This window comes from Ochotona curzoniae, unplaced genomic scaffold, assembly GCF_017591425.1.
Source record: "Ochotona curzoniae isolate NIBS_2020 unplaced genomic scaffold, NIBS_Ocur_1.0 scaffold_4701, whole genome shotgun sequence".
Lineage (NCBI taxonomy): Eukaryota > Metazoa > Chordata > Mammalia > Lagomorpha > Ochotonidae > Ochotona > Ochotona curzoniae.
In genome coordinates, this window is record NW_024467122.1 from 68,346,129 (window position 1) to 68,364,044 (window position 17,916).

The 17,916-nt window shown below is 54.4% G+C and overlaps 3 protein-coding genes and 1 long non-coding RNA gene across 10 annotated transcripts in view; 1 reads left to right on the top strand and 3 right to left on the bottom strand.

Moving 5' to 3' along the window:
• Window positions 1–2,002, bottom strand: part of LOC121148611 — a 41,129-nt gene extending 39,127 nt beyond the window's left edge. Inside the window, exon 1 of the long non-coding RNA XR_005882576.1 lies at window positions 1,718–2,002. This is a non-coding gene — a long non-coding RNA (uncharacterized LOC121148611). The remainder of the gene's footprint in view (window positions 1–1,717) is intronic.
• Window positions 2,003–2,187: 185 nt separating this feature from the next.
• On the top strand, window positions 2,188–4,851 carry SNX22 (sorting nexin 22). Of its 5 annotated transcripts, none has more exons than XM_040969229.1 (7): window positions 2,188–2,264; window positions 2,550–2,633; window positions 3,009–3,113; window positions 3,478–3,572; window positions 3,824–3,856; window positions 4,112–4,179; window positions 4,392–4,851. In XM_040969229.1, the coding sequence occupies exons 1-7, from the start codon at window positions 2,190–2,192 to the stop codon at window positions 4,505–4,507; spliced, it is 576 nt and encodes a 191-aa protein (XP_040825163.1). In that variant the 5' UTR covers window positions 2,188–2,189; the 3' UTR covers window positions 4,508–4,851. The 5 variants fall into 5 exon arrangements, with proteins under 5 accessions (XP_040825163.1, XP_040825164.1, XP_040825167.1 ...); XM_040969230.1 differs by having other exon boundaries at window positions 4,395–4,851; XM_040969233.1 differs by lacking the exon at window positions 4,392–4,851 and adding an exon at window positions 4,301–4,371.
• On the bottom strand, window positions 4,827–9,491 carry PPIB (peptidylprolyl isomerase B). Its single transcript, XM_040969228.1, has 5 exons — window positions 9,186–9,491; window positions 8,485–8,598; window positions 7,702–7,795; window positions 5,507–5,691; window positions 4,827–5,138 (listed from the first exon to the last, which is right to left on the bottom strand). Exons 1-5 carry the CDS (start codon window positions 9,318–9,320, stop codon window positions 5,016–5,018), a joined length of 651 nt encoding a protein of 216 aa, XP_040825162.1. The 5' UTR covers window positions 9,321–9,491; the 3' UTR covers window positions 4,827–5,015.
• A 2,947-nt stretch (window positions 9,492–12,438) lies between these two features.
• Window positions 12,439–17,916, bottom strand: part of CSNK1G1 (casein kinase 1 gamma 1) — a 136,556-nt gene continuing 131,078 nt past the window's right edge. For all 3 annotated transcript variants that reach the window (XM_040969422.1, XM_040969421.1, XM_040969423.1), the window contains one exon: window positions 12,439–17,582. In XM_040969422.1, coding sequence (XP_040825356.1) covers window positions 17,528–17,582 — 55 coding nt within the window. In that variant the 3' untranslated portion in view covers window positions 12,439–17,527. The remainder of the gene's footprint in view (window positions 17,583–17,916) is intronic.

Below are 17,916 nucleotides of genomic sequence, written 5' to 3' on the forward strand. Positions count from 1 at the left end.
AGTGGGAGAAGCAGGCTTTGTGTGTTGTGGCATTCCCAGAGTAACTTTTCCTCTATGGGAAGTCACTGCAAGGTTTTTTTTTAAAAAGTTTTTGGGGGCCAGCGCGGTGACGCAAGTGGTTAAAGGTCCTCGCCTTGCACGCCCGGGATCCCATATGGGCGCCGGTTCTAATCCCGGCAGCCCCTCTTCCCTTCCAGCTCCCTGCCTGTGGCCTGGGAAAGCAGTCGAGGACGGCCCAAAGCTTTGGGACCCTGCACCCATGTGGGAGACCCAGAAGAGGCTCCTGGCTTCGGATCGGCATAGTATCGGCCCGTTGCGCTCACTTGGGGAGTGAATCATCGGATGGAAGATCTTCCTCTCTGTCTCTCCTCTCTGTATATCCGCCTTTCCAATAAAAAAAAAATAATAATAAAAATAAATCTTAAAAAAAAAAAAGTTTTTGGGGCCCAGCAGCGTGGCCTAGCAGCTTAAGTCCTCACCTTGAATACACCGGGATCCTGTATGGGCTCCGGTTCTAATCCTGGCAGCTCCACTTCCCATCCAGCTCCCTGCTTGTGGCCTCGGAAAGCAGTCAAGGAGGGATCCTGCACCCACGTGGGAGACCTGGAGGAAGTTCCTGGCTCCTGGCTTTGGATCAGCACAGCACCGGCCGTTGCGCTCACTTGGGGAGTGAATCATCGGACAGAAGATCTTTCTCTCTATCTCTTCTCCTCTCTGTATATCTGACTTTGTAATAAAAAAAAATAAATCTTTTTTAAAAAGTTTCTGTTGTTGTTGAAGATTTACTTATTTATCTGAAAGGCAGAGTTACAGACAGACTTCGACAGAGATCTTTCATCTGCAAACCCAGGGCTGGGCCAGCCCAAAGACAGGAACTTCTGGGTCTTCCACATTGGGTGCAGGGGTTCAAGGATTTGGGTCATTTTTTGCTGCTTTCCCAGGCCATAAGCAGGGAGCTGGATTGTAAACAGAGCAGCCAAGATTTGAACCAAGACTCACAGGGGATGCTGGCAGTGGCTTAGCCTGCGGTACCACAGCGGCAGCTCACAAGTAGGAATCTTGGTGGTTTGTGCCAAGGCCGGAGACTAGAGCCCCTGTGGGAGGGGGAGGCGAGGAGCCATGGGAGGCCTGGAGACAGAGGGGCACCAAGACGGCTGAGGATCCTGGAACGGCAGGAGCTGGGGGAGAGGCTGTCACCCAGGAGGGATGGGTCCTCACATCAGGGGGACCCTGGAGCTCCCCCAAGGAAATGAAAGCGCAGCACTTCCCCTCGCTGTGAGCCGCTTCCCTCCCAGAGGACCGCACCAGGAGCTGGGAAGAGTTCAGCTTCCTGAAAATGCTGCACGTGCGCAAGGGGCCGCGGGGGAGGGGGCACAGAGGGGAGATGCGTGGTGGTGGTGGTGGTGGGGACCCCCCTTGTCCTCCCAGCCCCTCCAGCACTAACGTGGTTTGCCCGGCCCTTCAGACGGGCACTGCTTTCTCAGTTCCCACCAAGCTCACGAGCAGTTGCCACTGGGCACTGACTTAGGACTTAATCACCTTCAGTCTCCCGATAGTGCAAAGAAACTTAAAATCCACGCTATGAGAAGAGCTCATGCAAAACGCATACTGCAAAAAGAGTAATCATGGATTACCGTGGGTTTTTTTTTTTTTTTTTTGGCATCAAAATGAATATCCATTCCATTTCCCACGACCTTCTGAAGTAGGTGTCCATTACCCCTAGTTTTGCAGGTAAGCCAAGACGCACGCAGTTCCAGAGTGGATGAGGATGGCATCGGAAGAACCTTGTCGCGGCGTGGCTCCGGCGGGAGTCCCAGGCCTGGGTCCCTGGCGGTGCGGCTGCGAAGGCGGGGAAGGGGCTGGGGCAAGCCAGGAGCGTCCCTGGTTGGCCCCAGAGCAGGTGGCCGAGGTCTGGGTCCCGCCTCCTCTCCCAGGTCTCGGCCCGCCACAAAGAACCGGCGACGCGCGCGTCCCTGGAAGCCTGTGGGCACCCGGGGAGGGTCTGGCGAGCGCCGCCTCACCCCAGCGAGCCGCTCCACGCGCGGTCCACCCGGGGCGGCGTCCACGCACCCGCCTAATCTCCGGCGCCCAGCGAGGCACGCCCGGGGGCCGGGCCTGCGCCTCGAGAGGCGGGGCGTCCGCGCCGGGGGTCGGCGCGCTGCCCGCGGCTGCCGAGTCGGGACGCGGAGATGCTGCAGGTTCACATCCCGTCGGTGGGGCCCGAGGCCGAGGGGCCACGGCAGAGCCCCGAAAAAGCCCACATGGTGAGCGGCGCGCCTCCGGGGGTGGGGAGCGGCCCGAGGGACCCGCCGCTGGTGTCCTGCCAGAGCAGCCTTGGGAATGGTGCTTCCTCCCCGGTCGTGCCGTCGACGCGTGCGGCTCCCTGCCGAGGGCTGCGGCGGCGGCGTGCGCGGGACTGGGTTGAGGATGGCTGCTTGGGTTCGCCCGCCCGGCGGACTGTGGTCTAGGGGCGGGGCGGCCAGGTGTGGGCAGGGCGGGAGAGCCCCCTGGAAGTCCCTTCAAGTGCGCGCTCCCCGACCCCACGGCAGGTGTTCCGAGTGGAGGTACTGTGGCGCGGGCGCAGGCACACCGTGCTTCGGCGCTACAGCGAGTTCCACGCGCTGCATAAGCGGGTGAGGCGGCACCCCCACCCCTACCCCCCTGCCCAGTACGCGCCCCAGCCCCTGGGAGACTGGGATGGAGATGGGGGGCGGCTCTGGGTCCAGCCTTGGCCACCCCACAGCGGCTGCTGCTTCAACCCTTGGAGAGCGCGTACCCGCGGGCAGTCTCCCTGGCGGCAGGGCACGGGCGGGCGCCGGGTGCAGATCCCAGCTCCCAGTGACCTTGCCCCTGGGCGCCCCGCCAGTCCTCGGGCAGTTGTCTGGAGAGCCTCTCGTCCTGGCTCGCCCAGCTTGGGGGGTTGCAGGAAGGAGTGGGGAGGGCTTCTGGCCCGAGGAGGGGGCTCCATAGGAAGTGTGGTGGGATGGCACCCCGGTAACCTCTGGCAGATCAAGAAACTGTACAGAGTGCCCGACTTTCCCTCCAAACGGCTGCCCAACTGGAGGACCCGAGGCCTGGAACAGCGCCGGCAGGGCCTGGAAGCCTACATCCAGGTAGGCAGGGTGGTTTGCTCATGATCTGAGCAGAGGTGTGGAAATCTGCGGGATCCGGGAGCAGAATACCCCTGACGGGCGGCAAGGACTGGTGGTGGCCCCCAGGCAGGAGGTGGTCACTGCTACGTCATTGCGCACCCTCCCTCTCCCCCAGTGAGGTCTTGTGTTCCCTAGTTATGGGAAGTGGATTGGGGTACTTTCCAACAGCAGTACAGCAGGCTTACAGGCCCCATGGCTTTTTGCGGGGTACAGCCCGTGTGGCTACTCCACTGACTTGGAATCCGTCCTTCTGTCGGGCCCCCCTTCCCACCTCGAGCTACTCTGGGCCCTGCATGGCAGCAGCTGCTTGCGTTGTCCTCTTTAGGGCGTCTTGTATCTGAACCAGGAGGTGCCCAAGGACTTACTGGAGTTCCTGAGGCTTCGGCACTTCCCCACGGACCCCAAGGCTGGCAGCTGGGGGTATGGAGAGCCAATGTTGTGTGTGTTGGGGAGCATGGGATGGGTGGGGGCACAGGGGCTGGGGCAGCCAGCAGGTGGAGTGGTGCGGCCTGATCCTGTGTTCTCGACCCTTGGGCACCGACCCTAGAAGGAGCTGTTTTTCAAGCCAACCTTGGCTAACCCCAGGCACCTCTGGAGCCTAGCTGGTTAACAAATAGAAGCAGCATCCCCGGGGAGGTGAAGTCTGCTTACCAAGTCTTTCTTCTTTTCAGCACCCTGGGGGAGTTCCTGCCTGGAGACAGCAGGCAAGTCCCAGCCCTGGGCTGCGCCTGGCTCCTGCTCCCCCTGGTGGCCAATGCAGGGAGGCGCGCCTGCTGCCTCTGGCTCGTGCCGCCCATCTCTCGGGCTGGGTTTTACCCTGTTGGGGCCTCCTGAGCCCAGGGCCCCCTCACCTTTTCCTTTTTGTTTCTGAGGGTCTCCACCCCCAACTCCCCACCCTTCGTGACACTTGGCCCTGCCCTTCCCACTCCCTTGTGGCTCAAAACCCTATTTCCTCCCAGCTCACAGCTGCACCACCGGCCGGTTGTCAGCTTCCAGAAGGACCCCTATGTCTGTGCCCCTTCCCCAGGTGAGGAGCTGGTCCACCCTTAAGGCCCAAGTGCGGGTGTGCTTCTCCTGGCTGTCCCCTCTAAATCCCGCTTGGTTCACCTGATCTCCATTCCACTCTAACTTGGCTCTTCCCAAGCCAGTAATGTGAACAGAATGGGACCTGGGATGCCACATTCGTGTGTGGGCTGCCTGCCTGGGCTTCTCAGCCTGCAGCTGCCCTCCCTCCTCCAGCAGCACCTCTGGCTGACGTCGTGGTGAGTGGAGTTCTCCAGGGACTCTACGGCTTCAGCATCAGCTCTGCCTCAACCCTGCCGGAAACCGCCGCTGCTCTGCCGCCCACACCTTGAGCAGCTGCCTGCTGGCACGGTCGTGTGCCTGGGCCCGAAGTGCTCATCCTCCTCTGGCCTGAGCCTGGGGCTTTGCCCAGAACGCTCAAGCCAACTCCTGTGCCCAGGGCAAGGAGCAGGGGCTGTTGACGACTGCAAGGTGGGCTCTGACAAGGCAGGCTAGAAGTAGGTGGCAAGCAGCTCCCAGACTGAGGCACAGCAGGCAGTAGATTTGAAGCCTTTGCTGGAACAGCTTGACAAAAGGTCGTGGCAGGGGCCAGGCACTCACTGCAGACCTGGGCAGGCACTGCAGGCCCAAGAACCCAGCCCACACACGGAATACAAAAAAAGCCCCTTTTTAATTGGTCAGTGTTGGTAGGAGTTTGTTACAAAAGTGGGCCTGAGGAATGTGGGGGCAGCAGGTCTGCTCCATCAGATGCCAGCACCAGGGCCGTGCAGCATGGAGCCACGCCCCTCAAGGGCAACAGGCCCCACAGGTGGTCGCTCAGAGGGAAGCGGTCTCCCGGGCCTACTCCTTGGCGATGGCGAAAGGCTTCTCGACCTCGATCTTGCCACAGTCGGCGATGATCACGTCCTTCAGGGGCTTGTCCCGGCTGTCTGTCTTGGTGCTCTCCACCTTCCGCACCACATCCTGCCGGGCACACGGGACGGCAGGGCGGGTCAGGGTAACCTCCTAGGGATGCGGGTCAGCGGCTGGGCTGCAGCACGCAGACCTCAGATGGCTTACAAGCATGGCAAGGCCAAGCCAGACGTGATGAGGGGTGGGCTGCAGGGGGGTGCTACCAGCTTCAATGGGGCCTCCTGGCTGGGCACCGAGGAAGGCAGGAGGTGGAAGGCTCTAGGGCCACCTTGGAGGTGTGGAGATAGAAGGCTGGGTCTGATATCTGTGGCTCAGGTGCTTTTGCAAACGGGAGGAATACAGGGAGTCCCCCTCCCCCAGGGTTCATGTCCTGTCCTGGAACAGACCACCCAGGTTGGCCGCCAGCTCCAGCCACTCACCATGCCCTCTAGAACTTTGCCGAACACGACGTGCTTGCCGTCCAGCCAGGCTGTCTTGACTGTGGTGATGAAGAACTGGGAGCCGTTGGTGTCTTTGCCAGCATTGGCCATGCTCACCCAGCCAGGCCCATAGTGCTTCAGCTTGAAGTTCTCATCCGGGAAGCGCTCTCCATAGATGCTCTTTCCTGGAGTGGGGAGGTGGTCAGGGAAGCTGGGCTGGGGTGAGGCCTTGGGGGCTAGGCCTGTCAATCTGGACTGAGCACAGATCTAAAGCATCCACTCCCACCTCTGGCCTCAGAGCCGGACCAAGTGGGGCCCAAGGCTGCTGCACAAACAGCGTGCATGTGGCTAAGGAAGCTTTCCCAGAGGATGGGCTTTGTATTGTCAGCTTCCCTCGGCTATAAGCAGAGGACAGCCGGACAGAAGCTGTGGAGCAGGCCAGTGAGGGAAGGAACCCGCCAGAAAGAAGACTGCTATAGCTGACCTGCTGGTCTTCTCAAGGGCACAACAGGCACAGCAGGTGGGGCCTGACGGGTCTCTCATCACAGAGGGAACACAAATGGCAAGTGGCTGGGAGTGTGTGTGAGGTGTCTGCAGGGCCAGGGCAAATGGCAAAGGGAGCAGGCAGTGGACTGCTGCTTGGCTGCAGAAATACTGGTTCTGGCTCCCCTTGGGATGCAAAGATTTACACTGCACGACAGTGTTCAAGAGGGACCGAGAAATGCAGCAATAAAGCCATGTTCACTGTTTCACTAACACCTTGCCACTTTACTTATACCCCCATGGCACCCATGTTCCTCTTGCAGGCCCACAGGGCGGAACCAGGGAGCCGTTCCTGAGTGAGCGGCAGGTGGAAGGCTGAAAACTCGGACAGACCGGACCCTGGCTGGAGGGGCTGGGTGTCTCAGCTGGTGTGCACCTCTCACCCTTTTCCCAGGAGAGATGAAACTGCCAGCGTCACACGGTGACTGCTGGCTGGCAATGCCCCTCCTTATTGGTAGCAGGTGCTGTGGTACAGCACGCTAACCTGTCACTTGTAACACCCACATCCTATGTCAGAGCACTGGTTTTAGTCCTGGCTGCTCTGCTTCCAATCTGTCTGGTCCAGCTCCCTGCTAGTGGCCTGGGAAAGCAGCAGAAGGTAGCCCCAGTGTTTGGGTCCCTGCCATCCATGTGGAAGGCCTGGGTGCAAGTCCCAGCTCCTGGCTTTGGCCTAGTCCAGCCCCAGCTCTGGCAGGCATCTGGGGAGTGAAGCAGCAAATGGAAGAACGGTCTCTCCCCACTGCCTCTTTGGCTATTCTCTAAATCTGCTCCCCTGGGGTTCAGGCCCAAGTCGCCTTGCTGAGGCTCTGCCTCCCCTTCTGCCCCTCTGGGACCAGGCCATTCCCTCACACTTCCTGGACCAAGCCCTATGGTCCTGGCTTCTTCCCACTTCCCCCACACCTTGGGCCAAGCTTCTGCCCTAGAGAGAACAAGACTCACCCCTACATCCCGGCCCCTCTAAGATCCTGGTCAAGGATTCCTGCACACTCACCAGGCTGTTTCCGGGCCAGCAAGCCTGGACTCCCCTGTGTGTCAGCACCTTGGAAGTGGCTGACGGCTCAGCGCCCACCACTCCCCTGGAGACACCACCAGCCTTCTGTCATGTGTGCCTTATGCCCTCTGTCCACTGTGACCTGAACCGTGGGTGCAATCTCCTGCGGGGTACCTGGCTTTCGGGCTTGTTCCCTTTGTGCTCGCCAGCTGCACGCTGAGGTACACTGTTCTACACACCGGCCCATGGACACCTGTGAGCCTGCAGGTGTGGTGTGGGCAAGTGGGCGGCTGGTCCGCGTGCCCTCACACCCTGGGCACCATCACCCACTGCTGCAGGGAGCCCCTCAACAGCCACAGTGTGGTCTGGGTGCCAGTACAGGCTTTGTGTGCCTCATGGAGACTGGCCGCCCTGGGCATCTGCACTGCACTCCTGGAGTCCGGGGGAGATGTCACCAGGCTGGCTGTAGGTGTGCCGCAGCAGGTCTGTCTGCTCCTGCCGCTTGGTACTGGGTTCCCACCACCAGGAAGATGCCCCTGCTCTCCATGCAGGAGACAGACCTGCCCCCAGAGCAGGGGGACAAGGCCACATCTACTCCACATAACCCAGCCCCGCCACCTTGCAAGCTGCAGGGACAGATGCCCCAAGGACCGGGGGTTACCTCCTGTGCCATCTCCCCTGGTGAAGTCTCCACCCTGGATCATGAAGTCCTTGATCACACGATGGAATTTGCTGTTTTTGTAGCCAAATCCTTTCTAGAGAAAAGGGTGAGCGGGTAAGGTGGTGTGGCACACAGGACCCAGCCTACAACTCATGCACATGGCCCAGGAGACGCTGCCACAGGGCACCCTACGAGCTTGGGGTGCCACCTGGGAAGCAGTCCCCAAAACACCTGGGCTTCCACATGCTCCCTCCCCACCTCTACACGATTCCCACGTTGTCTGCAACACTGGCTCACTTAATACCTGTCCCTTCTCGTGTCTTCTAGACAGAGGGAGGGATGCCAGAAAACCACCTCTGCCACCCAGGGGGAGACCCAGACAGGGTTCAGGGCCCCCGGCTTCTACCTGGCCCAGCCCCAACTGTTGCGGGCATTTGGAGAGTGAACCAGCAGGTAGACTATTCTGCTCTCTGCTTCCCAAATGTAATTAAAACTCAAAAAAAAAAAAAAAAAAAAAAGAACAAAAAACCCGCCTGCTGGTCAGATGGGAAGTTGGTCAGATGGGAAGTTAGCATGCAAACTGTTTAACACAGACACTGTTGGTACCTTAAAGCCAGCTGTTATCTTAGTGGATGATGACCCCCTTTTGGAAAGCTCTGGGCCCCTTACACTTAAGCCCTGACAACCCTGGGGTTCCTGGGTAACGCCTGGGCGAGGGTGCCTCTGCTGCCATCCCAACTGCTGACTGCATCCGAGCCCACAGCCCCGGCCCCACTCACTCACCTCTCCCGTAGCTAAGGCCACAAAATTATCCACCGTCTTTGGAACGGTCTTTCCAAAAAGGCCAAAGACCACCCGGCCTACATCTTCGTCCCCAATTCGTAGGTCGAAGTATACCTGGTGGGAAAAGAACAAAGTTATTCTTTGCCAAGGGAGGGGGACCGGGAGGGAGGGAGAGCCCTATTTTTAGAGCAGCAAGAATCCATCCGAATCTGTTCTGGGGGGGAAGGGGAAGGGCTTTTTTTTTTTCTTCCCCTGGAAAACTCTCCTTAAAAGACTACAGGATAACAGCGTTTGCCATTTTAGCAGACACAGAATTGAGAAATGACCCTTTGAAAAAGCCCATTCAAGACCAGGGCCAAGCCACCTTCCACGTTTAAGCTACATTCACGGGACTGTTTACTTGGAAATGCTGTCCGCACCGCAGGGTATCTGCAAATCGCTCGGAGGCTGCCGGCCCCGGCTGGGCATCCCGGCCCCGGCTGGGCATCCCGGCCTCCGGCTCACTCCCCGGGTGGGTCAGGGGAGCGGCCGGATGGAGACGGACAGGACGCCCGGGGGTCCTGGGGGAGCTCCAGCCGGGGGCGCAGAGAGGCGCACCCACCGGGACCGTCCACGCCTCGGACATCCCTGGCCGACCGCCAGCCGCGGAAGGCCAAGGCGGCAGAGGGCGGGCCCGGCCGGGGAGCGGGGGGAGCGCAGACCTTGACGGTGACTTTGGGGCCTTTCTTCTTCTCATCGGCCACCGAGGGCCCTGGCAGCAGCAGGAAGAAGACGGAGCCCGCGACGAGGGCGGCGGCGAACAGCACCTTCATGTTGCGCTCCGACAGGCGCAGCATCCACCGGCAGGAGCGAGCGCGGCCCGGGCAGCCAGCACCGGAAGGAGGCGGGGCCGCGGCGGTGTGGACGCCGGCGCCGCCATCGCGCGGGGCGGGGCGGGGGGTGCCGGCGCCGCCTCCGGGGCTGCTGGCGGGAGGCGGGCGCCGTTTCCCCCCTCCGGCTCGGCGCCGGGTAGTAGGGCCCCCGAGGGGGCGGGGCCCGGCGCGCAGGCCGGCCGGGCGGAGACGCGGCCTCGTGGGTGGCTGCCACGTTATGGCTGCCTCATTGGGTGTCTGGGCGCCCCTTCCCACCCACAGGAAGGCGGTCAGCGGAAGGCGGAGTCCCCGCGGTCAGCGCCGAGGGACCGGGGAACCCGAGACTACCAGGCCCGGCCTGCCTAGCGGCCTGGGCGGCCGCCCTGGGCTGCTTTCGCACGGGCGAAGTGGAGGGCTGCGCGCGGCTGCACGGGGGGCAGAGGACGCCGACCGCTACGTCGGGGCGGTCAAAACGTGGTCACCATCGGAGTGGGGTTACTGGTGGTGCCTGCTAGAAGGGCACGCCTAAGCTTCCTCATGGTAGTCCCACCCAGCGCCTTCTACTTGCAATCTTGCTGCAAACCCCACCTCTCTTTCTCTTCTGGAAGCCTCTTGTAATTTACTGCTGAGAGGTAATAATTTGTGATCCACAGCTAGCTTCGTTTTTTCCCCTTAACCCATTTTTGCAAATACAAGGCGTTTTTTGTTTGTTTTGCAAGCACTCTCAGTACTGTTGTGGGTGGGACTAAGTGCTCCGGATTGGTTGGCATAGCTCCCTTAACACTGAGGTGGGAAAACTGTCTCTTTAGGCTCCAGAGGGTGTTGGCTGCCCCCTGCGGAGACTACTCCAGGTTTTCCTACACATAACATTGTTACAGTTTGACAAAGCGAGGTTACATTATTCAGAACGAGGGCGATGTATTTACCTCGTAAAGTTTGGACTTGTGATATTAACTCTAGCCATCCCAGATGGCCACAGCCTGCATTCCCATTTCCTCCCTATGCAATTTGGCCTCTAAAGGACGTGCCCTCCTCCCCAGCACTGCTGTCTGCTTCCAGCTTCTCCTTTCTTAGACGCATGTCACTACAGTTCACGTTGCAGAGCTTCCACACAGTTGGTTGATTTACAGCAAACACAAACGATGGTTGCAACTTCCCTATCTTGGCTTGCACCTCTAATCCAGACCACCTCAACCAGGCAGAGTCTTCTAAGGTGAAGTCATTACACGGACAAACACAATCCTCCAGATCCACCTTCCCAGCCGATTATGCTGTCATGCCTCTTGGATCACTGGTCACAACTGAGAAAACTTGATTAAACTTGATCAGTGTAGCCTCCTGCACAGGAGGCACTAATACTAAAATGGCTTCAGGGGCTCAGCTTGCTAAATCCTTCAGTGGCTAAATGCTTACCTTCCACACACTGGGATCCCATATGGGCACCGGTTTGTGTCCTGGGGGCCCCAGTTCCTACTTGTGGTCTGGGAAAGCAGTGGAGAGCGGCCCAAAGCCTTGGGGCCTCTGCACACACGTGGGAGAGCTGGAGGAAGCTCCAGGCTCCTGATCAGCCCAGCTCTGGCCTGATTATGGCTACTTGGGGAGTGGAATAGTGGACTAAGACCTTTCTCTCTCTTTTCTCTGCAAATCTTTCCAATAAAAAAAAAATCTGAAAAAAAAAAAAAAAAGAAATGGCTTCCAAGTAGCCTGTCCCATTTTCAAAACAGTTGATGGAACTATGGAACTTTTCCACGTGGAACTTTTCTCTCGTGATCTTAAATGTTTTCTACTCCTACTTGACTACCAGTTACCTAAAAGTCATTAAGTAGAAGAGACAGAGAGGCAGGGAAGTAAGAGTGAGAAAACTCATGAGCAGGTGACAACATTCCCTTACCTGCTGCTTCGGTCTCCAAATGCTCACAATCGCCTGGCTCCAGGGACAGCCTGGACTGGAGTCTCCCCGGCAGGTGACAGGGACCCAAACACTGGAGCCACAGGGCCAGTGCCCAGGGTCTGTTAGTAGGAAACTGTGGGATAGGAGTTGGAGCTGGGTATTGACCAATGACATAGAATGCAGACATCTTAGAATTTTTGTGAGGATTTACTTGAAATGCAGAATTACAGAGGGAGGACAAAGATCATTTATCTTTGGTGCTTCATTCTATAAATGTCTGCAAATAGTAGGGACCAGAGCCAAGAGCCAGGAATGCCACCAAGATCTCCACCATGAGTGGTGAGAACCCATCATTAAGAAGTTGGATCAGGGCCTGGCTTGGTTGCCTAGCGGCTGAAGTCCTCACCTTGAATGCACCAGGATCCCATGTGGGTGCTGGTTCTGGTCCCCACGCTCTTCTTCCCATCCAGCTCCCTGCTTGTGGCCTGGGAAAGCAGTCGAGGACGGCCCAAAGCCTTTGGGACCCTGTACCCGCATAAGAGCCCTGGAAGAAGCTCCTGGCTCCAGGCTTCAGAACAGCACAGCACCGGCCGTTGTGCTCACTTGGGGAGTGAGTCATCAGATGAAAATCTTCCTCTCTGTATATCTAACTTTGTAACAGAAATAAATAAATCTTTCAAAAAAAAAAAAAAGAGTTGGGTCAGAAACACCAAAGCTGGGATTTAAACATTCAGTCTGATGGGGAGTGCACCACAATACCTGCCTCAGAATAATGATTTGCAAACCACTTATAAGGCAATGTTCAATCCAAATGCATGAATCAAGAATGCCAAAGCATCAGGCATTATTTTGTTCAAGGGAGCCTTGAATCCTATCAAAGCTAGGCAGCCCATGAGTTTTTTTTTTGTTTTGTTTTTAACTTTTCAAATACTCCAACATTTAAGAAGTTGTAGTTTACTTGGCAGGTACAGAGTTCGAGACACATCTTCTATCCACTGGCTCATTGCTCAAGAGCCTACAGCAGCTGGGGCAGCCTGGACAGGCTCTGTCTGTCTCTGGCAGAAGCCAAGCACTTGAGTCATGTCAGCTATCTCCCAGGAAGCGCATGGACAGGAAGCTGGATCAGAAGCTGAGCTGTGGGAAATGCTTGCTCCTTGCCAGACTGTTACTAATGAACTGTAAGAGATCAATAACAAATAACCAACCATTGAGTAAAAGCCAAGAAAGACATTTTATTTTACATACAAAAAGGGTGCAAACTGAGTCTTTTCCTCTCCAAATTGGAGAAGAGGTATACTTAAAGATCACATTTTGTGTTTTCCATGGTGCCCTGGGAAATGGGCTACACTGAGATAACATATCAGGACCCACTTTCCACAATCTTCTTACAAGGCTACTTCCTCGTGGCAGAGGAGTTTTTCCTAATGGTTGTACAAATCTCTCCTGGAGGAACCATTTCAAATACACTTGAAATTGACATTCATATTTAAAAATACTACACGTTTCATTTTCACAGCTGAGCTTTGCGACCAGTGCCAGGATTTATGAAACATTACATACCTAAAAAAAAATAATAAAGGTAAAAAAAGGCATTTAACAAGAATAAGACACATCCATACAGCAATTAACTGATTTCCACAGCTGATTTGTACATTATCTAGTTTTTAAAAATTGCAATCAACATCCCAACATTTTTTAAGAATACAATGGGCAAGGATTAAAGAAACAAATAATAATAAATTAGAGCATGTAATATACCCAATGAGAATTACTGAATCGACATTATTTTCCATGGGTGGGTGGGTGGGGTTTCATATTTTTGGTTTCATCTCTCTTTTCTGCTGTTATTCTTCTCTTCTTGATAAATGGGCTCACTCCCAGAGCCAGCATGATGAGATACTAAGTCAAGAAGTTTATTTGTCACCTGTTCACCTCAGAATACTCAGGAACATCCGGTTCCCAGCAGCCTGGGCTGTTAAGTCTTAATGGAAGTGGAATGCACACACAGATGAGCACACACACACACACACACAGAGTCACACACCTCCATCTGTGAATTTATTCCCACCCAGAAATGGCTCATCATTCCTGAGACACTCCTAACCGATGAACACAACTTTAAAAAAACCGTTTGGCGCACAGGTTGACTTGGGATTTAGTCCGGAGCTCATGGAGAGGAACATGGAAGATGTCTCACCCACCCTGAAAGAGAGCTTTGGGGGCTGGTCGGGACAGCTCTCCTCTGGTGACTGCAGCGCCTGCACTGCACTGCCAGGTGGTGGGTAATGGCACCAGAAAAGTGATTGTGAGGAATAAAAGAAAAGCAATCCAAGAAATTCTGTCCACACAACTAAGCTTTCTTTATAATAAACCTTGTTTGGTAATCAAGCTAGAAATACATGGAGTACATGTTCACGTCTTCCTTTATAAGCTGATTTACAAATACTGGAGTGGGTTTTCCTGGTTGCTTTTTAAGAAAGTATGTAAACTACTATTACCTATATGCAGGGAATCTAGTTACTATTTCAACTACAATGAAAAACCTATTCTTTTGCACTTAGTCACCTGTAAAAGGAGTTAGGAAACACCTATCTTTAAAGACTGCTTACTGCACCAAAGACCTCCAAGATTTGTGGCTAAAACATTGTCCAAAGTCTATAAACCCACAGAAGGGCTATGGTTACCTCTCTTCTTACTCAGAAACAAAACTACCAACCCCTTCAAAAAGTCCAAGCCAGGCCCAAATCCAAATCCAACACTGTTTGATTCCTACCAACCCATTCTGAGGAAGACTGGAGCCACTGACCGACTGGGACTGCAGAAGCAAGAACCACAGAGGAAGTGCCTGACAGGCACAGGGTTAATCCAGATGGGGCACCTAATTATCTGGCTCCCTGAGGGCTTCTGGAACTCATGTCACTTGGTGCCAAGGGTGGGAATGGTGGCAGTGGCCAGCAAAGGCAATGTTGGATACAAGGGAGCTGAAGGTTCCTGATCTAAGAAACTCTACCCACAACATGGTTCTGAAACTGGAGTCAAAGTTGTCAGGGCCAACTCAACGGGCAGAAAAACTGGTTTAGATACAGAAATGTTAAAACAGTGGCTGGGCTGTAGAAGGCAAGCAGGCTTGGGCAAGATGTATCACAAGATCAAGATGCTGTGAGGAGATGTTTCCTAGCCTGCCAAGGAGCGCTGGATGTCCTAGCCCAGTGGGATGGGGCAACCAACTACACCCTTTGCATAAGACAAGTTAAGGCTATGACCTTCAGCAACCACAGAGAAAACACTGCCATTGTTCTCTATTTCTGGAATAGAAAGGGATTGCTGACACTGAAAAGCAACACTTGAACATGCACTACCAGTGTCCATTTCCACTGATGTACATCGGAAGTTAAGAGATATAGTCCTGCTGTGCAGTATGGCTCACACAATCTAAAGTGAAATGGATTTTCGACTGCAGCTCACCTCATTACTTGACTGGTAACTTCCTTTCATGACAGACCCCAGATAACAGTCACGCACACACACTGTTGGGATGCTCTGTCTGCTCTTGTGGAACAGTCTGCAGAGATCTTGGGGACAGAACCAATGTGTACACAGCAATGCAACAGCCCTGATGTCACTGTTGGAGTACTCTCAACTTTGGAGATTTGCTCTTTGCTTAATTTTAAGGATGACATCAGAGCACCTCCCTAGTCTGGGTCTACCCACCATGGAGTGTCACCTGCAGGACCATCGTTCCTTATATGCTGTGGGGACTTGCAACTCTTCACCTATGTTATGAACACCAAATCCCTCATAATAGATTTGTGGGGACTGGAGGGTGAAAAAAGTGCAGTAGCAAGGACCCTCTCCCCACATGCTTGGGATCAAATTCATCAAAGAATGTTAAGTTATAAGACAAAAACTGGTAACTGCCTTTGTGGTTTTGTAAAAGTGGAATAGGAGAGGCACTTAGTGGGGCACTGAATGGCAGGATGTTTCTGGCTGCATCACAGTTTGCCCCTGACCTCCTTTAGAGAAAAACCATCTTCTACACAGGTATGAAGAAGTTCAAGTTTCTATACAAATACCTGGAGTTACCTACATGTGCCAGACGTCAGTGGTGGCACTCCAACCACTAGGTAAAGGAAAGGAGGCAAACCCAACATTCTTGCTATTCTATTCTGTCTCATTAACAGAAACACGTCTCCTGAAAAACTGACAGACTACAATCCTTATGTGATGCAGACTAAGTAGGTTGGAAGTCAGGGAAATGATGCAAATGATACTATTTCTGCAAGTTATGTCAAGGACTTGTTAGGAAATGCCAATCACCAGAAAGTACTACCAAAACCTCCAGTTTTTTTTTTTTTTTAAGACAGCCCTACACCTCAAGTCATAGGTCTAAAGATTTATGTACACCATGAGCCACCAGACTAAGTCATTCGTCACTGCACTTTACGATTAACTCTGTACTCCCAGATGTCTGGTTCCCTGATGGTAATGAGTTTTTCTCTCTGCCACATCTGGCATGTCACTATTTGGCTAAGTCACCAGAAAATGAAAATGAATATGAGAAGAGTAACTCTATGCACCACTTTTTCAAACCGTGAGTGACAAAGCATGGTGGTACATCGGGTGAACACACAACAGTGGGACATGGAGGTTGTACTGGGGAAAACATGCATGGCCACCTTATCCCCAAGGACTCACTAGGTCCAAGTGAGAAGGTAATTTCCAATGTTTCATTTTTGTTTCCTTTTCCCTGGAATTTTCCAGCACCAATCAATCTTACCCATCTGTTCACTGCCGCCCCAGTTATTGAGTCCTCAGCCTGCTACCAGCTGGGAGGTCGTCTTTGGGGGCCTGGGTTCTATAAAGGCAGGCCAGCCCACATGCTACAACTCAGCTACTGGGGCACAGAGGACACACCAGCTTTCTCTTTCCGGCCCTAGTATGCCACACCCTGAGGCTTCTCTGGCAGTTGGAAGGCAGGCTTAATGTCCTTTTTGTCCACTAGTGGCAATATGGTAGTGGCTATATTATCACAAATTTTGCCTCTCAAGTCACCAGAAAGTCACATGGCTATCTAGTTGGAAGTCCCTGGCAGTGGAGGACACAGACATTTGGGATTTTGTTGTTGTTCACCGTTGTTGAGCTGCTGCTGTTAAGCATTCCATTCTCTGGAAGGAGCTGTTGCCAGGTCACAGCCCGGCTCAGCCCGCTTATCCCATGGCCTGCAGAGCCACGGGTTCAAACTGTAGGCTCTTTAGGTCAAGAGGCTCTGGTGGGGACATTCTTCAGCAGTTGAAAAGATGAATGAAAATTCAAGTATGTTTCCTTGCCAGCCCGAGTGTCGACTCAGGATGGCATAGAGTTTGGCTTCTTCTTGTCTGTGTGCTGCAGAGCAGACTTTCCAGTGAGAATGTCCTCTGAACCCATGTTCTCTGTCAATGGCTTGGCTGACCCCATCCCCCTCAAACAAGAAAAAAGTAAAACCCCCAATATAACCAGACACAATATGCATCTGCCCCATTTTTTTTTGTTTGTTTGTTTAAAAAAAAAATACCCTCAAACAACTAAAAGTGCAATAAAGTCAGTTTTCTTTCCTTTGCTTCAGAACAATCTGCATTGTCCTGCTACCACCTGGAGGAAAGCATCTGCTTTGTCAAGAAAGCTAAGAACGCCAACAAGGGACAGTAGACTCAGGATTTCTTACAGCTGGCGTCCTACAGTGTAACTTCACAGGAGGGAGGGAGGCGAAGCCTGAGCCTGCTGGAGGCTGGCAGGCCATGGGGAAGAGGAAGCCGTACTGCCAGACACATTTGGGGATGGAGAATGTCCTCCCCAGCCCAGGTCTGCTTCTTCCTCTTACTTTCTGGGCCTTCATTCACCCCAGCCTTTTGCGCTTCCACAGGCAAAGCCTTTAGCTCCATAGCTTTTATGCTGGAGAGGGCTAAGGGTAGGGGCAAGACCCAGGAGTAAACTAAGAGGAGGGAAGAGAACAGTAGTCCTTGAGTTTTTGTGAATGACACCTTCACTGTAAACAATGGGAAGGAGGGTCGACCAGGTGGCCCCAAGGGCAAGCCATGGAGGAGCAGCAGCTCTGGGACCTGCTCAGAGCCTTCGGCAGCAGGTGGGACAACCCTTGACCCACTGGGCCCCCCATGGGCTCCTGCTGGGGGCATCTGCTTTCTTCTTTTTGGTTTGGATCTCTACCCTCCCTCACAGAGGAGTCCCTTCCAATGAGAAATGGCAGGAGCTGCAGGTTCAATAGAGTCAGAGTCCCCAGGGCCTGAGGACTCCTGGGAGGCACTGGTCACTTGTGGCGCTGAGCAGTCTTCTTCCTTTTCCTCTTAAAGAAACAGCAGCACCTGGAGCACAAGGAATGCAGTTAGTCAACACTAGAGGCCTGCAGCAGCTCCCAGCAGATGTCTTGCCTGCCCTTTGCTCCCTGCTGCTGGCACCCGCCCACAAGTCCACCCATCCACAGTGCACACTCTGAGGCGGTGGGCAGCCTCTGCCAGGGAAACCAAAGGTAACAGCTGCTTGACTGCCAGACTGCAGCCACTCAACCTAATCAGTAAAATATTGCAGGCTGGGCAAAGCTGAAACAGGCATTTCTAGGAGTAGGATAGAGAAAGGTTCTTACGTAGCCTAATACCCAACCCAGATCCCAGACCTCAGATGGGATCCTCAGGGCTGGGT